The sequence below is a fragment of the Pleurodeles waltl genome, chromosome 6 (assembly GCF_031143425.1).
Source record: "Pleurodeles waltl isolate 20211129_DDA chromosome 6, aPleWal1.hap1.20221129, whole genome shotgun sequence".
Taxonomy (NCBI): Eukaryota; Metazoa; Chordata; class Amphibia; order Caudata; family Salamandridae; genus Pleurodeles; species Pleurodeles waltl.
Genome location: NC_090445.1, coordinates 758,515,480 through 758,533,482, shown reverse-complemented (window position 1 = coordinate 758,533,482; position 18,003 = coordinate 758,515,480). Strand labels below are relative to the sequence as shown.

The 18,003-nt window shown below is 43.8% G+C and overlaps 1 protein-coding gene across 1 annotated transcript in view; it reads left to right on the top strand.

Moving 5' to 3' along the window:
• Positions 1 to 18,003, top strand: part of HABP2 (hyaluronan binding protein 2) — a 155,985-nt gene that overhangs the window by 126,067 nt on the left and 11,915 nt on the right. Inside the window, exons 7-8 of the mRNA XM_069242213.1 lie at positions 7,268 to 7,410; positions 12,121 to 12,255. Coding sequence (XP_069098314.1) covers positions 7,268 to 7,410; positions 12,121 to 12,255 — 278 coding nt within the window. The remainder of the gene's footprint in view (positions 1 to 7,267; positions 7,411 to 12,120; positions 12,256 to 18,003) is intronic.

Sequence of the window (18,003 nt, the reverse complement as noted above, 5' to 3'; positions counted from 1 at the left end):
CTTTGTGTGAGGGCAGGCCCTCCACCCTCCCAGCCCAGGAAGACCCATTCATAATGCAGATGTATGCAAGTGAGGCTGAGTACCCTGTGTTTGGGGTGTGTCTGAGTGAATGCACAAGGATCTGTCAACTAAACCCAGCCAGATGTGGATTGTAAGGCACAGAAAGATTTAAGTGCAAAGAAATGCTCACTTTCTAAAAGTGGCATTTCTAGAATTGTAATATTAAATCCAACTTCACCAGTCAGCAGGATTTTGTATTACCATTCTGGACATACTAAATATGACATTCCTACTCCTTTCAGATCAGCAGCTACCACTTCAATAATGTATGAGGGCAGCCCCAATGTTAGCCTATGAAGTGAGCAGGCCTCACAGTAGTGTAAAAAACGAATTTAGGAGTTTTACACTACCAGGACATGTAAACTACACAGGTACATTTCCTGCCTTTTACCCACACAGCACCCTGCTCTAGGGGTTACATAGTGCACACATTAGGGGTGACTTATATGTAGAAAAAGGGGAGTTTTAGGCTTGGCAAGTACTTTTAAATGCCAAGTCGAAGTGACAGTGAAACTGCACACACAGGCCTTGCAATGGCAGGCCTGAGACAAGGTAAAGGGGCTACTAAAGTGGGTGGCACAACCAGTGCTGCAGGCCCACTAGTAGCATTTAATCTACAGGCCCTGGGCACATATAATGCACTCTACTAGGGACTAATAGGTAAATCAAATAGTCCAATTGGGTATGATCCAATGTTACCATGTTTAAAGGGAGAGAGCATATGCACTTTAGCACTGGTTAGCAGTGGGAAAGTGTGCAGAGTCTAAAAGCCAGCAAAAAATGAGGTCAGAAAAAGAGAAGGAGGAAGGCAAAAAGTCTGGGGATAACCCTGCAGAAGGGCCTTTTTCAACAATGCCCATACCGTGTTCCTCACAGTGAATCTAGGCTGAACTTAAATTTAACTCGACCCATCCTAAATTCTTACCCTTGCCCAAGAACTAACCAGGTCCTAACCTAAGCACCATCTTTGGTACTCACTATTGTTCTGGCCATTTACCTAGCTATTTCCCACCCTTATTGTGGCCCTGAATTACCCTTAACCCGAAACCACAGACCTAAACCTGAACATAACTCTGTACTCAACCCTAATCAATCCTGACCTTATCCCATTAATTTTCTAATTCTATTGAAATGTATTTCTTTAGTTTGCATTTCTGTGGTTTTGATTTCCAGTGACGTTTTTCAGTTAAATGTTTTCATGGAAATTTTGTTTCTCACACGCTAGACGTATGACACGACAGGTAGAGCAAGTTCGTCACCATTCTTTCTTTCACTAATGTGATGGCACTGCACCTAGGGTGACCACCCGTCCGTAACTTTCACGGACTGTCCGTAATTTCGCCCTGCTGTCCGTTGTCCGTGATGAAAGCCTTAACGGACGGCATTTGTCCGTAATTTTAGCCTTTCACCTAAAGGGCAACAGAGGCAGGGCGAAATTACGGGCAGAAGAGTTTCACCAGCAGGTTTCAAAGGCAGGGAGTCTCCTGTGCTCTGAGGGAGGGAGGGGCAGACAGATAAGAATCAGACCTTCTTGACAGGGGGTCTCCTTCCCTAAAGATATGCAAATGTGCCCAACCGGTAAATCTGCCAATACAAAGGGGCTTGAAAACATGCATTGACTTTACTAAAAGGAGTCACTTGAAGTTTTCTGGTGGCAAATATATTTCTTTTAGATAGGTATTGTAATGGTGTTCCAAGGTGAGCTGTGGAGTGTGTGGTTTTAATGGAGTGTTATAAATTTTTTTAGTACTAGGTATAAACTGTATATTATTCAAATCTGTATTTGAGAAGCACTTTTTTTTTATTTAACCAAAATGTATTTGCGCATTTTGTAGCAGCCTTTATTATGATGTAATTGTATTTTTCACAGTTCTTTCAGGTACCTCATAGTACTAACAAACATTGGCAAAGCCAATAGGTCTCATCTACGAAAGTTATTGGCTTTGCTAATGTGTTTTAGCCATTAGCCATGTTATACACCAGGGTAGCTGCTGTTCAGCATGGCTTAAAGTTAGTGGCAAAATTGTGTGGAGTGGCGTAGAGTGGCATAGGAGCAGTGGTGTAGAGCCGAGTGGTGCAAAGTACAGTGCAGTGGGGTACAGTGCAGTTGTTTAGAGTGCGTTAGCGTACTGGCAGTGGTTTAGAGTGCAGTGGCATGGAGTGGCGTGGGACAGAGTAGAGGGGCATAGAGTGCAGTGGAGTAGAGTGGCATACAATGGAGTAGCAGAGAGAGCAGTAGTGTAGAGTGGTGCAGTGGCATAGATTGCAGAGTAGACTCACGTTGCAGGGAGTGCAGTGGCGTAGTGTAGAGTGGTGCAGAGTAGATCAAAGTGCTGTAGAGTGGAGTGATGCAGAGTAGAGTGGCATAGAATGCAGTAGTACATATTACATTGGTGTATAGTACAGTGGTGGAGAGTGCAACGCTACAGAGTAGAGTGTCAGTGCAGTGATGTAGAGTGGAGTAGGCGTAGAGTACAGTGGTACAGAGTAGAGGGCAGTGGCGTACAGTGCAGCTGTTTAGAGTGCATTGGCGCAGAGTGCAGTGGCATAGAATGGCATGGGGTAGAGTTACATAGAGTGCAGTGGAGTAGTGTGGCATACAGTAGAGTAGCAGAGAGTGCAGTAATGCAGAGTGGTGCAGTCTGCAGAGTAGACTCATGTGGTATAGAGTGCAGTGGTGTAGAGTGGTGCAGAGTGGAGTATTGTAGAGTGGTGTAGAGTATAGTATAGTGCCTGGAGTGCAGTGGCATAGAGTAGAGTGGTGTAGAGGGCAGAGTTGCAGAGTAGAGTGTCAGTGCGGTGGTGTAGAGTGGTACAGAGAACAGTAGCATAGAGTACAGTGGTGCAGAGTAAAGGGCAGTGGCATACAGTGCAGTGTGTAGAGTGCAGTTGCATAGACTGGCATTGGGCAGAGTAGAGTGGCATAGAATGCAGTGGAATAGAGTGTATTGGTGCAGAGTGCAGTAGTACAGAGCAGAGTGGTGTAGAGTTTAGTGGCGGCCAGTGCAGTGTTGCAGAGTGTCAGCTTGCAGTGGTGTAGAGTGCATTGAACTAGAGTGCAGTGGTCAGAGTGATATAGAGTACAGTGGCGTAGAATAGATTGTTTCACAGTAGAGTGCAGTGGCATAGAGTAGAGAGGTGCAGGGTAGAGTGCAGTGGCACAGAGTGCAGTGGCATAAAGTAGATTATTTCACAGTAGAGAGAGGTGCAGGGTAGAGTGGAGTTGCATAAAGGGGCATAGATTGTGATGGCATATAGTAAAGTAGTGTAGAGTGCCGTGGCGCAGAGGTGCAGAGTAGATTATAATGATGTACAATGTATTGATGTAGAGTGCAGGGGCATAGAGTTGAGTGTTACAGAGTAAAGTGCATTAGCATAGAGTGTATTAGCTTAAAGTGCAGTGGCGTACAGTGCAGTGTTGCAGAGAGTGGAGTTGTGCGGATTAGATTGGTGTTGACTGGAGTGGTATGGCGTGCAGAAGAGCAGAGCACAGTGGTGTAGAGAGGCGTAAAGTGCAGTGGCATAGAGTAGAGTGGTACAGAGTAGAGTAGAGAGGCATAGTGTGAAGTAGCATAGAGTGCAGTGGCATAATGTGGAGTGGTTCCGAATGGAGAAGAGTGCAGTGGCATGGAGTGGAGTAAAGTAGAGTCATACAGAGTAGGGTGCAGTGGCGTGTAGTGGTGCAGAGCAGAGTGGAGTGCTGTATGGATGGTATGCTAACACACTGCCATTACAGACAACACATTTTTGATTGAAATGACCATTACATTTGCACAGATATACAGTTTTTCTAATCAAACTATACTGTGCACAGACGATGATGTGTGGAAATTGCATCACCTAATGCAATAATTTGTTTTAATCATGTAAAGGTATTTGTTTCCAGCACAGTTCAGAATGAACAAAAATGTGCTTGATTTGTACTTCTAATTCTGATATATTCTGAAGTTTATTTAAATGTTGTCATGTGATAGAAAAAACTCTTTCCTAACCCCAGTATCCAGCAAGATTGTCGCATAAATCCTCTCACTTTGAAGTCGGAGAAAGGAAAGTAAACACTAAGTTCCCACCGAAGACAGAGCCTGACATTTGACTTTGTTCTTTGAATGCACAACAAATATGATAAGATAAGAACAAGATTTACAGGCCTGTTTACAGAAAGGGAGCACTCAGCAGGATACTGTAAATAAGGTTTTGGCAAGGGAAGGGACGAATGCAAGCTGCATAGCCTAAAACAAATAAAGCCAGCAAATTGAAAGCAACAAATTGTGAGTTACAAACCACAAGGCCAATGGCAAGCAACGGGCAGAATGCATTCACAAGGAAGCACTATGAATTTACTTAAAGTGACAGCTATGGGATACTTTGTGGTGTAAGTCCAGTATTTTAGTCCATATCTTGCAGAGGTTTGGCCACATCAATCACCCAGGTAGTATGATGAGAAGACCTGGAGTGGTTTCCATGTTGCATGATAGGTATGTACACCCATTCTATCAGTTTGCCACCATTTCCTATGGTACAGAGCTTCTGGTACACCTCTTGTAAGGTTAGTGCTAGGTGGCAGACATGAAATAGGGCATTTAGTGATTATTTAAGGTGGTTGTAAGTAAGGAGTTGACCGGGGTGAAGATGGTAGTCTGCCACAAGGGTTTGGAAATTTAGTAGCTCACTGTTCAGAAACAAAGTCCCCAATTTTAAGACACCTGCAACATGCCACTGATGGAGTTGCTCTGAGCACAGCCATCCTGTGCGAGTGGGAAGGCTTAGCAAAGGTAGTGAAGGAGCATAGGGTTTCTTCGTGTCAGTGAGTTTACAGGTTCTGGCAAGGCAAGAGAAAGCCGTACATGATAACCCCGGATGGTGATCCGTAGAATGGTCAGTAGGAAACAATAAGCAGTGCATTAAGTCTTTCTTAAAAGTCTTTACTGGTAAACCTCATCTCATGCAGGGAGGTGGGCAGAAAGCCAGCGAGCCACCCATTGGACCTGTGCAGCTGAATAATAGCATTCTAAGTCCAGAAGACCTAATCCACCCACAGTCACAGTTAGCTTTAGAGTGGAAAGAGCTGCCCGACGGCGCCACAGCGACCAAATCAGATGTGTGGCCTGTCTGAAGAAGGAATGAAGGACGAGCAGGGGAAGGTTTGCAAAATAATACTATCAATAGGGTAGCATACCATCTTCACTAGTGCCACATGGCCTCTACAGAAAGCAGAAGAGAAGACCATAAGGCAAACTGGGCTTGGAGGGACTGTTCGCTCTGCTGAGATTTTCATTCTGGAAATCAGTGTAAGAATGGTAGATATTAATCATTAGGTATCAAAATGTAACAGTTTCCCAGTTCAATCTGAGATCTAATTGTATATAAAGGCAACAACAGTGCCATATGTTAAAGAAACACTAATTACATTTTAAAACTTGGAAATTTGTGTTTGTGCAATTTACATCCCAAATATTTTTAAGATTCTATTTGTACTTGACACTTAGGGATAACCCAGATCTCAAGTTTGGCTTTTGCTCAATTTCAAAACCATATAAAGACATGGACAAAGTGGGAAATTGCCTTGCACAACCTTGCAAGGGGTCTGGCCCTTGCTCACCCTTCAAAAGCACTAACAGCGAACCATTGCACCAGAAGAGTTTGCCAAGGTGGATGGGTTTTGCATGTCCAACCACTTGACAGTGCCCCTTCTATTTTGCTCCTGTGTGTAGAGACAACTCCCCAGGTATCCACTACCTTCGAATAGTCTTGGTGGACCCATCTTGTCTGATTTAAGGAATCGTCCCACCTTCTTCTTCTCTTCTTTATTTATCCAGTTTTTAGCAACAACCCTTTGAATTACTTGCCGTGGATCTCCTATTTGCTCTTGATTTCATCCTCCTCTTTTATTATCTTTGATTGGTAGTCCGGGCTCCCATTTCTGAGATAAATGTAGCGTCCCAGACATACACTCTAGTGCAGTGAGACTATAGACAAGTTATGGGTACATCACATCCTGACATTAGGTTTGAGACTGTCGCCCACACCATCTGCCCTGCCTCTTTAAAAAAAAAATAAGTTGAAAGTCCATGGGCGGTTGGGGTAAGCCAGATGTTTTTGTTCAATTTGTTTAAACTAGCATAAGGTTAATTACCTTAATGTTTCCCAAACTGTTTGCCAGGGGTTTTAAAATGTTCAGAAACATAATCAAAATGTTGCTGTTACTTTCTCTTCAGGAAAGATCGGGTAGATTTGGGTAGGGGTAATGGCCTTGCCGCAGTACTGAAGGGCATTAATTTACTACTGAACAAGGGCGTAATGTGACACCTGAATGCAGCATACCAGGAGGCAATCACAAAAATACCACAGTGAATAAATAGTGCTATGTTAAAAAAGAGTAAATAAATGCACTGACAACATAGTGAGGCATGGCCTCTCTTGCGTGTGTCTGTAAAACTGACGTTTGTTCTTGAATTTTTGTCCTGAATTTTGACCCTTTGTCCTGAATTTTTGTCCTGAATTTTGACCCTTTGTCCTGAATTTTTTACAGTCCTGTCCAGAATTTGCCTTAATGCCAGGTGGTCAGCCTAACTGCATCATCACTGCACATTCAGTGCCAGTGAAGAGCAAACGCTTACATTTTTACCCTGGCACTGTAACAGGAGCTGGGTTCTCATTGTTTCGGAGTAATTCGGCTGAGAATAAACTGAGCCAAATTGTTGGACACTCTAACGTGAATTAAGTGTGCAGTGGCACCCGGTAACAACTTTTTAAAAAACTTCGTTTCTCGAGCATAGTGCCTCCACTTTAACTAAAGTGATTCCTATGAAGACTGTTTGTTAATTATTTACCGTTGGACACATACATCATAACTTAACATAAAGTGCACAGTGCTGCAAGACAAATATTGTAAACTCCTTTTTTTTTAGTTACAACATTTTTATCCAAAGTTAATCAGGCAGCTTAAACACATAGGTCATAGAGTTGCTGGACACAACTTGGTTTGCAATCTTGCTTTTAACTCCTGCATGCAACCTTCGCGCAGGAGCTTGATTACAATTGCCATGAGAAGGACTGATCCCAGACCCAACGGTATAGTTTCAAACAAAGTGGATTAGCACCTAATGTATAGATAGAAGTGTATCTTTAACCAAAAGTATTTCTTTTATTTAATAACACCAGTGGTCTTTTGCTAACGTTCTTCTTTCTTGGCTGTTTTGATATTCAGAGCACGAGCTGAACTGTTTCAGATCTCACTCGGCAAACATGATATTAAGAAAAATGAAACCAACGAACAAATCTTTGATGTCGAAGAGGTCATTGTTCATGAGAAATATCAAGAACTTGAGAGCAGTTTAATCAATGATATTGGTAGGTATAGTAATCTGTTCTTTCAAACATATTTTCAGTGCCCGATATCATTGTTGGAATAGTTTTACTCGAAAAGGGTAAAGCAATTAAAGGCAAAGCAAAGGTATTTCAGCTTAGCCACAAAATGCCATCAATCCGATGGTAGAGCAGGTAACTGCACTAACATCCTAAGGTCTCAAGGACACCAGTTCTTAATATTGGTTCTTATTGTGCACCTTAGGGAGACGTGTATTTATTTATGCAATTTTGTACAGCAAGATCTTGCAATATGCAATATAGGTTTGCACTTAACAAGGTAAATCTAAATCTACCTTAAAAAACAACAAAGTACCGACAAGTCGAGTATCTTAATGAAGTTACCAGAGGCCCCAGATCTCCCCTTGATCTTGTTTCTCTTAAAGTGTTCTTTTTCCCGAAGCTACGGACTCATTGCTGGATGAATACTTCCACTGCAGTTTTGTGTTTGACCCTGAGCCACACGTTCATTTCCAGACTGGTCTATGCCATTGGTTATTCTTCTGATTGTAATAATAAGCATCCAGTTGAGTGAAGTAACAATACACATCTGGGTTGATAGCACCAACAGACTCCTCTGGGTAACACAAACTCTACAAATATGACTGTTATGAGTTTTCCATTTTCATCATGGGATGCATTAGGGCTGGAGTGCTGTTAGTCAGATATGTTAGGATGCATTGACTGACTCTGCCCAAACCCTATTGCCCTTTCCGATAAAAGACTGATGTAAGACTGCACCAGCCCAGTCGGCCTTGCACACATATTCCTGGCCTGTAAGTGAATGTGGCCAGTTATACTGATATTCAGGGACGCGATTGAATATGAACAAGCCCTACCAGCATTTCAGAAGCAAATCTGCCATATGAGTTACCCCTACTAGCCCATACTTGACTTTATAGGTGACCCAGACATATGACAGACTGACAATTCCCCAGTTTTACGAGTTTGCCAGTGGTAAAGCTGAGAAGTGAATGCCTCTGCACTAAGTTCACTCACCTTTCGGGATGCTCCTGATATGTCACAGCAGTCCTGGCAAGCTGCCCGGGGTCATGTGTGACACCTTCATTCAGTCTGGTCTTTCTGTCTGGCAGTACACTGCTTTTAGGATCCTGCTTTAATCCTTTGTAAGAATGGCCTCCTACATTTGATGCTATGAAGTGCAGTTTGCTAGTTGGTCTGACATGGCTACTGGTTTAGCACTTGAGATGCCACTAAATAGAAATGTGAGTGACTGCACCCCAGCCCTATTAACATTTCAGAGGCAGTTTAAAGAGAAACAGTCGGTACATATGATAACATACGAATTATAATACGAACAAGAGAGGTCAGACTAGCATTGCCTAGGTAAACACAATGTTTTTTAAATTATTCATAAACAATAACTTTGCAACAGTACATTTACAATGATGGAACTATTTGACTCCTTCTCAGCACATAAAAACAACACATACCTGCGGACTAGTAAATTAATATACTCACCACTCCAGTAAAGAGATTAAAGCAGTCTACCTAAACAAACCTTTGTCACCAATGCAAAGGGCGAGGAAGTATTTCGAAGTTTGGAATGTAGATAAATTCTCTATCAAGAACAATTTTAAAAATGATTCTCCTCCTGCTGCTATTCATATAGATTACCGCTCAGTTGCATCCTATTCTCACTCAAGCATGTGCTGCATACACATACTACAAAGCGGTGTGAACTAGACTGGTAGACCTTGACTACATATAATCAAATTATTTCAATAGACTGGTCATAGCAACATCCTATAAAACTTTGGTTTATCAAAATAAAAACCCACATACATTACACCCATTAATTGTATTCACGGAAAGTTAGGATTTACAATAGCTCACCTAACGATCATTAGTTTAAAAAGAAATACCAGATTCGGCGTTTAATTGCATTACTAAAACCATTCTTTAACCCCTTACTAGTATACTGTCATTTTCAAGGTAACTACCTAATGCTTCTGGGTGCTGCTTGCAATGTGTGGGTTCTGGTGTCTCATGCCAGCAGTTCTATCATCACATAGAAGGAGCGCATCCACAGCATGCCAGGTGATCTGCCTTCATATGCAAGGAACGTAAAGCCTTCTTTACTGCATGGAATTAGATGTCATAATAGTGATATTGCTATCATATGGCAGTGCCATTATATCATTTGTTCACTATTTATTTGTGACGTGGAGTTTTTTTTACGTCAAGACAGAAATGCATCCCATGTATAATTATATATGGGGTGTCTCTCTTGAATTCCAGGAGTGCTGCCTCAATAATTCTGTGTGATTACTTGAAAACTCGCACATCCATCTTGGGTCATGAAGCTAACCAGTGATGTGATAGGAGCTAGTGTGACTAACATACACCTTTCTTTGGGCTTTCGTTGCAATGGAATGGAAGCATGAGCCATTCTCCTCATGCTTTGCCTGTCCTACATCCCTCCAGGTGCAGAAGGGACAAGTAAGCTGTGAATCTGTACAAGCTCAATTAGTGGGGTGGGCATTGGTTGGGACAGACAGTCAACCACGCGACTTACCACTGAAAAACATTTTGGTTTGCCTACTCCTGGTGTGAAGAAGTCCTCATTGTACAGTAGAAGGCAACTGCAAATGTAGGCTAAGTACAAAGAGTGGGGATGACTCTTGGGCTGTATGGGTAGCACGGAGGATTGCAAGGAATGGCATAGAGGACGGACTCTCCTCTATGTCACTAAAGCTATTACATATTTGAGGCCCCTAAAAGAAATACTACTCTTTCAATCACACTTGGGTACGTGGTATTATTAGTACTCAAAAGAATTAAGTTAAGAAGTGTGCAAAAACCATAGATAGCATTGGAGCTCCTCCAAAATAAATGCTTTTGTTCACCACACGCATAAACACTCCTGGTAAACTATTAATTGACGATGTCATTATTTACTAGTAATACAATAAACAACTAAACATATCAAAATATTATTTAAAAAAATTAAAAAACCTTGTTAAGCATTCAGATGCCCAAATTCAAGAAAGATGTTCAAAATTAGAAAATGTGTTCGCTGCTACAGTGACCAATATAGTAAAAGCAATTCCGTTTTCAGACACATTCTGCCAACACTTTGCAGTACATCGAACATTTTGGTTCAAGAGTTCACCAACACTTGACCATAGAGTAGCTTATAGAAGAAATACCTTGAATCCATTTCCACGCAAAATAACTGATCTCAATCATTGGTTTGATTTTTTTTTAAAAGGTGCTCCAGCAACGTTCTAAATGACTCTTGTCCTTTCATCGTCATTATGGAATAATTTGATTGTTTCCTCCCTTCAAGATTTCCCCAATACGTCGTTTCCAACGAGACAGATCAAATGGATAGATCAAATGCGTACTTAAAACCCCAATCTTAAGACTCTCAAAAATCTTAGGACTATTTCTAATATGCAATACCTCCAAATAGCTTAAGGTGAGCCAGGACCATAAAAAACATAGAGCATTCTGAATTTAGCTCCACAAAAGGCACCTAAGTGAAACTCCTAGTTATTATATATGATTTTCTCTCTGTTTTTAACAAATTGGCAAAATGGGTATCTTACCCATCCAGTTGGTCTATTAATATTTCTAGATCACCTTGGTCACGTTAATGTACTGATTGTGAGTATAGTCTTGGAGGGAGCTTTTCACATAGTGCCTAGATAGTGGCAGCATAGTGCCAGGCTGTTCTTATTGATCCTGCGTCCAAAAAAAACCAGGAAAAGTACACTTCCCACATCATCTTCTCATTGTGGAATGAGTCTTATGCTGTGCTTGAAAGTGTTGAAAGAATTGTATTCAATGCTTATTTCCATGATGGAGTTCTGTTTCTCTGCTATTTTAATGGCATGTAGGTATTACTAACGTACGCATGATCACCCCTCGCCATCAATCAAACATTGGTTTTAAAGTACTAGTAGAAATTAAAAAGCTAAGAGACCAATCTACTTCCTTTTTGTCAACACATCTGCTCCAGCAACAAGTCATTTCCTACAACTTTTTAATCATGCAGGATTTTTATAACCTGATTGACAATAATGCTGCTGCCTCAAGCTCGAGAACCTTGTCTCTCTCATGACAGTAAGCATACATTAATTATATGATAACATGTAATAATTCTAGGCTTAATATGTAAAAATAACTTAAATCCTGCTGAATGCTGGGGGATTGACTGCCACAGTCAGCTTTAATAAAAGAGAAACAGGTTAATTGCGAAATACATGATTTAGGTGCTACCAAGGCAAGGACTAATGATATGCAGCAGTTTCAGAATGCGAATGTATGAATCATCAGCCATTCTCTAGTATATGCTTACTTTATGCCATTCCTAACAAACCGAAATATACAAAAAGTGATGGATGGGATGCTTGCATTAATCTCTGCCATTGGTAATTACTCGGGGGCCGCGTCCCAGTCCATCGTTATTTTTGCACACCATGTTGACCACTATTTAGTTTGGTTTACTTGCTTCTAAGAGATTCATGGACCTTCTTTTCTGTCACTCTTGCTTTGACATAATTTCAGTATTCTATGATAGAGATCAGGACAGTTATAGAAACAAAGGTTCCTCAGGTACAACGACTCGCATTGCAAACTTTACACCAGCAATATTACAGACCAATTTCCAAAAGAGTGTCCCCAAATTCACTAGCCGTTCACTAGTATTTTTATTTATTGCTTTAGCACTGTTGAAACTGAAAAATATCAAAGGTAAATGTGCAGAAGAAACCAAGTATGTGAAGACCATCTGCTTACCAGACAGAGAATTTCCTCCTGGGAAAAGCTGCTTCATTTCTGGTTGGGGCAAGACAGAAACAGGTAAGACAAGCACGGGGAGCTAATCTACTTAATCCTTTTTCGCATATCTGTTCATCTGCTACTTAAAAGTGGATGAAGGGTAGAGGTGTGGATGTCAATACTTATGTAATCAGGCGCTTTTGTTGTCAAAGTAGAAGTTTACTTTTGAGATGGTCAACAGAAATATTATGAGCACAAAATCATATTCCAAACATGGTGTTTCACCTAATAACATGTACTGTCCTCCGTTCTCAACAAGGAATATCTCCTTCTATATGAATACATCTATTATGAATAATAATACCTTGATTTTTATGTAGTACATCATGCGGGATTTGTTGCAATCACCAAGAACTGCAAATAACAGATGTGATTATTACCCGATTTAACGGCACTAATTTACTGACCTCAGAAGGCTGGAAGGGTAAATTTACTTTGTCAAGATTCAACCTCCTGACTTCCACGTCACAGCAGATATCAGTGGCGAGGTCTGCTGCTGTTTCAAAAAAAGGCATTCTTTGAAAATCGGAATTCGCTTCTGGTAATTAAAAGCCCACTGTTAGAAATGGGGTTTTTGGTTGGCAGTCAGGTTACCCCATGTCCAAGCAAAAGCCCTCACTCTAGTCAGGGTAAGTCACACACAATCCAAGATTATCCTGTGCCCACCCTCTGGTAGCTTGGCACGAGCAGTCAGGCTTAACTTAGAAGGCAATGTGTAAAGTATTTGTGCAATAAATCATACAATACCACAATGTAGCACCACAAAAATACACCACACAGTGTTTAGAAAAATATATAATATTTATCAGGATAATTGTAGGTCAAAACGAATAAAGTTGCAATGTGAATTTGTAGAGATATCACTGAAAAGTGATATATAGGGGGTCATTTTGACCTTGGCGGACGGCAGAGGCCGTCCGCCAAGGTACCGCCGCTGAATGACCGCACCGCGGTCAAAAGACCGCGGCGGCCATTCAGACATTTCCTCTGGGCCGGCGGGCGCTCTCCAAAAGAGCGCCCGCCGGCCCAGAGGAAATGCCCCTGCAACGAGGACGCCGGCTCAGAATTGAGCCGGCGTAGTTGCAGGGGTGCGACGGGTGCAGTTGCACCCGTCGCGTATTTCAGTGTCTGCTTAGCAGACACTGAAATACTTTGCGGGGCCCTCTTACGGGGGCCCCTGCAGTGCCCATGCCATGGGCATGGGCACTGCAGGGGCCCCCAGGGGCCCCGCGGCACCCCCTACCGCCATCCTGTTCCTGGCGGGAGACCCGCCAGGAACAGGATGGCGGTAGGGGGTGTCAGAATCCCCATGGCTGCGGAGCGCGCTCCGCAGCCATGGAGGATTCACAAGGGCAGTGGTAAACCGGCGGGAGACCGCCGGTTTACCCTTTCTGGCCACGGCTGAACCGCCGCGGTCAGAATGCCCTCGGGAGCACCGCCAGCCTGTTGGCGGTGCTCCCGTGGTCGGTGACCCTGGCGGTCACCGGCCGCCAGGGTCAGAATGACCCCCAAAGTGTCTTAAGTCTTTAAAAAGCAAACATAGGCCCTCATTCTGACCTTGGCGGGCGGCGGAGGCCGCCCGCCAAAGTCCCGCCGTCAGGTTACCGTTCCGCGGTCGAAAGACCGCGGCGGTAATTCTGACTTTCCCGCTGGGCTGGCGGGCGGTCGCCTTCACACCGCCAGCCAGCCCAGCGGGAAAGAGGCTTCCACGATGAAGCCGGCTCGGAATCGAGCCGGCGGAGTGGAAGCTGTGCGACGGGTGCAGTTGCACCCGTCGCGTATTTCACTGTCTGCACAGCAGACAGTGAAATACATGTAGGGGCCCTCTTACGGGGGCCCCTGCAATGCCCATGCCAGTGGCATGGGCACTGCAGGGAGCCCCAGGGGCCCCGCGACCCCCCCTACCGCCATCCGGATCTCGGCGGTCCGACCGCCGGGATCTGGATGGCGGTAGGGGGGGTCGGAATCCCCGCGGCGGTGCAGCAAGCTGCGCCGCCGCAGAGGATTCAATGGGGCGGCGGTACACTGGCGGGACCCCGCCAGTGGTGCCGGTCCGACCGCGGCTTTACCGCCGCGGTCGGAATCCCCATTGGAGCACCGCCGGCCTGTCGGCGGTGCTCCCGCGGTCCTCCGCCCTGGCGGTCAAAGACCGCCAGGGTCAGAATGACCACCATAGTCTCTTTCAAGCACAAAGTACCTGGTTTGGAGTGGAAAATCTCCTCAGAGGGCCACAGAAGAGGAGATACGTGGAAAAAGGGTGTGTGCGTCGATTTCTCCCCAGCACACATGGACTTGCGTCATTATTTTTCACGCGGGGAAGTCGTGCGTCGTTTTCCGGCGCGCGGACAGTCTCTTTCTGTGGATCGCGGGGATTACCAGATGTCCCGGGTCTGTGTGTGGATTCTCCTGCTTGTTTACCGGCTGCGCGTAGTTCTGCGGGGCTGTGCGTCGAAGTTTCGCTCTCATGGCAGGCGTCGCGTCGATTTCTCCTCTGGAGGTCGGCGTTGTCTTGCGAGGCCGTTCATCGAAGTTCCGGTCGTCCCGCGTTGATCAGCGTCGGTGTGCAGCGTTTTTTCTCGCCGCGGAACAAGCTGTGCGTCGAAAATGTTGGCGCACGATCCGTCCAAGTGAAAAAGAGAAGTCTTTTTGGTCCTGAGACTTCAGGGAACAGGAGGCAAGCTCTATCCAAGCCCTTGGAGAGCACTTTTACAGCCAGACAAGAGTTCAGCAAGGCAGCAGGGCAACAGCAAGGCAGCAGTCCTTTGTAGAAAGCAGTCAGGTGAGTCCTTTAGGCAGCCAGCAAGTTCTTCTTGGCAGGATGCAGGTTCTGGTTCAGGTTTCTTCTCCAGCAAGTGACTGATGAGGTAGGGCAGAGGCCCTGTTTTATACCCAAATGTTCCTTTGAAGTGGGGGAGACTTCAAAGAGTGGCTAAGAAGTGCACCAGGTCCCCTTTCAGTTCAATCCTGTCTGCCAGGGTCCCAGTAGGGGGTGTGGCAGTCCTTTGTGTGAGAGCAGGCCCTCCACCCTCCCAGCCCAGGAAGACCCAATCAAAATGCAGATGTGTGCAAGTGAGGCTGAGTACCCTGTGTTTGGGGTGTGTCTGAGTGAATGCAAAAGGAGCTGTCAACTAAGCCCAGCCAGACGTGGATTGTAAGGCACAGAAAGATTTAAGTGCAAAGAAATGCTCACTTTCTAAAAGTGGCATTTCTAGAATAGCAATATTAAATCCAACTTCACCAGTCAGCAGGATTTTATATTACCATTCTGGCCATACTAAATATGACCTTCCTACTCCTTTCAGATCAGCAGCTACCACTTCAATACTGTATGAGGGCAGACCCAATGTTAGCCTATGAAGGGAGCAGGCCTCACAGTAGTGCAAAAACGAATTTAGGAGTTTTACACTACCAGGACATGTAAACTACACAGGTACATGTCCTGCCTTTCACCCACACAGCACCCTGCTCTAGGGGTTACCTAGGGCACACATTAGAGGTGACTTATATGTGGAGAAAGGGGAGTTTTAGGCTTGGCAAGTACTTTTAAATGCCAAGTCGAGGTGACAGTGAAACTGCACACACAGGCCTTGCAGTGGCAGGCCTGAGACAAGGAAAAGGGGCTACTTAAGTGGTTGGCACAACCAGTGCTGCCGGCCCAGTAGTAGCATTTAATCTACAGGCCCTAGGCACAAAGAGTGCAGATTACTAGGGACTTATAAGTAAATTAAATAGTCCAATCAGGTATGATTCAAGGTTACCATGTTTTAAGGGAGAGAGCATATGCACTTTAGCACTGGTTAGCAGTGGTAAAGTGCGCAGAGTCTAAAGCCAGCAAAAATAGTGTCCAAAAAGTGGAGGGAGGCAGGCAAAAAGTTAGGGGTGACCACCCTAAGGCTGTCAGGTCTAACACCCACGTCTATTAAAGAATAGCACATCCTGAAACCTCAAATCCAGCCACACCACCAGGATGCAGCAACATGATTTAGCAAACACAGCTCTTAAGAAACATGCAAGGAGGGGGAACTAATGTGCACAGGACTTTGCTCTTCTTTATCCTGCCTCAGAATGGAGACTTCAACCAAGCCTTTTTCAATTGGAAAAGAAACAAAAGACCTATCTATTCATAAAGTCCTTGTACCTCAAAGATGTATTCAGGAACGGTCCTCCATTTTAAGGGAACCGGACCATATTCTGATATATGTCATCAAACAGCTTTCTAAATATCCAGAATGTGAGGTGTTCAGAACTTGACCTGATAACCATTATAGACTTAGAGCCCACCATAGCAGCCTACACCGGTCATTAAAGGCCTGTTCCAGCATTAAATGCCCAACCAAAGGCGAGGGCCTTTAACTAGAAAGCAGTACTTTAATTGACGGTATACCCCATCTACGAAGGGATATAAGGCTATTAGAACATTCCATTACTAGAGGGCAGAATGTTCTATCAAATAAAACAAATTCCTCACGATGCCCGAGGGGATTAAACTCCCCTCGGTCTCCATGAGACCTTTGCTCACAGCTGTTGCTGTGAACAAAGAACGTTGTAATGTTGACACTCCGGGCTTTTACCAGCCAGTAAAAGCCAAGAGCACTCCATTGTCTGCAATGGAGCCCCCAACATTCCAATATTCTAATAATAACTTCACATCTCTATTGAGGCCCAATTGCTTGTTTCGCAGCCAATGCTAGGGGTGTGTGAAATAACTAGGAGGAGCAGCAGCTACCCTTAGATTGTCATTTGGTATCTCTGGGACTGATGTTACTTCACCATGGCCTTTGGGATCATGAACAAGTTCAAACCACAGAAAGCAGTCAGGACTTTTGTTTTTGTAGTTGTCATCCCATGGCTATCCCTCAGCAGCAAATAGGGGGTGGTTGAGGGCATTGGTTAAAGATAATAGTGAGTGAAAAGGTGTATGCTGTCACTTATGGCCTGGTTATTGGGAACTAGAATGTCAGGCTGGAGGGCAGAGAAGTCGCTCTCTTTATGTTAGTTGTACTGATAACGCGTCCCTTTATGATCATTTATTACACATCAGGACTCGTTTTAGGCCAATGAATCTTTTGACCCAGTTGAGAGACACCTTAGGACGAGAAAACTAATCAATATGTCAATCAATAAGTCAATAATGTCATCAATATTTATCACAACAATACATTTCACTTTAGTCAAAGTCATTGATCAATTCAAGACACTACCAGGACCTTGCAGTCATGAATAACCACACTAGTTTAGTAGACTTTTTATGAGTTTTATTCCCTATTAGTTACAGTTCTAAAAGTAGATGTGTTAATCTTAAAACCAAGAAACATAATAGCATTGTCACGATATGGCAACTTTGATAAGATTTCATTAAGGCGAGAATCACAAACATCAAACATAACACAGCGTAAACGTAGATCAATTTAGCAGAGTGTCAATAACGCGTCGGTTCAACAAAGCATAGATTCAGTCGTTTGTCTATTTGCGTCAATTTAGTGAACACCTGTCCTAACCACTATTTAGCGTTTGCATGTTGGGCTTCATACAAAACAATTTTGAACACCAAATGGAAAACATCTAGCTATGGTCTCTGTCAAAAGTAAGCAGTTGGTACCTAGAAAGGAAAGGCAAACAGACAAATCACGATTTCATTATCATAGTTACCCTCCAAGGTTTAGGTCAGCACTCGGGTTCAGTCTTCGTCTTCAGGACATCAGTTAAAACGCCATCAGTCAGAATTCAGCTCTGGGGCAGAAAAGGCACTTCCCTCATAAGGAGGTAAAA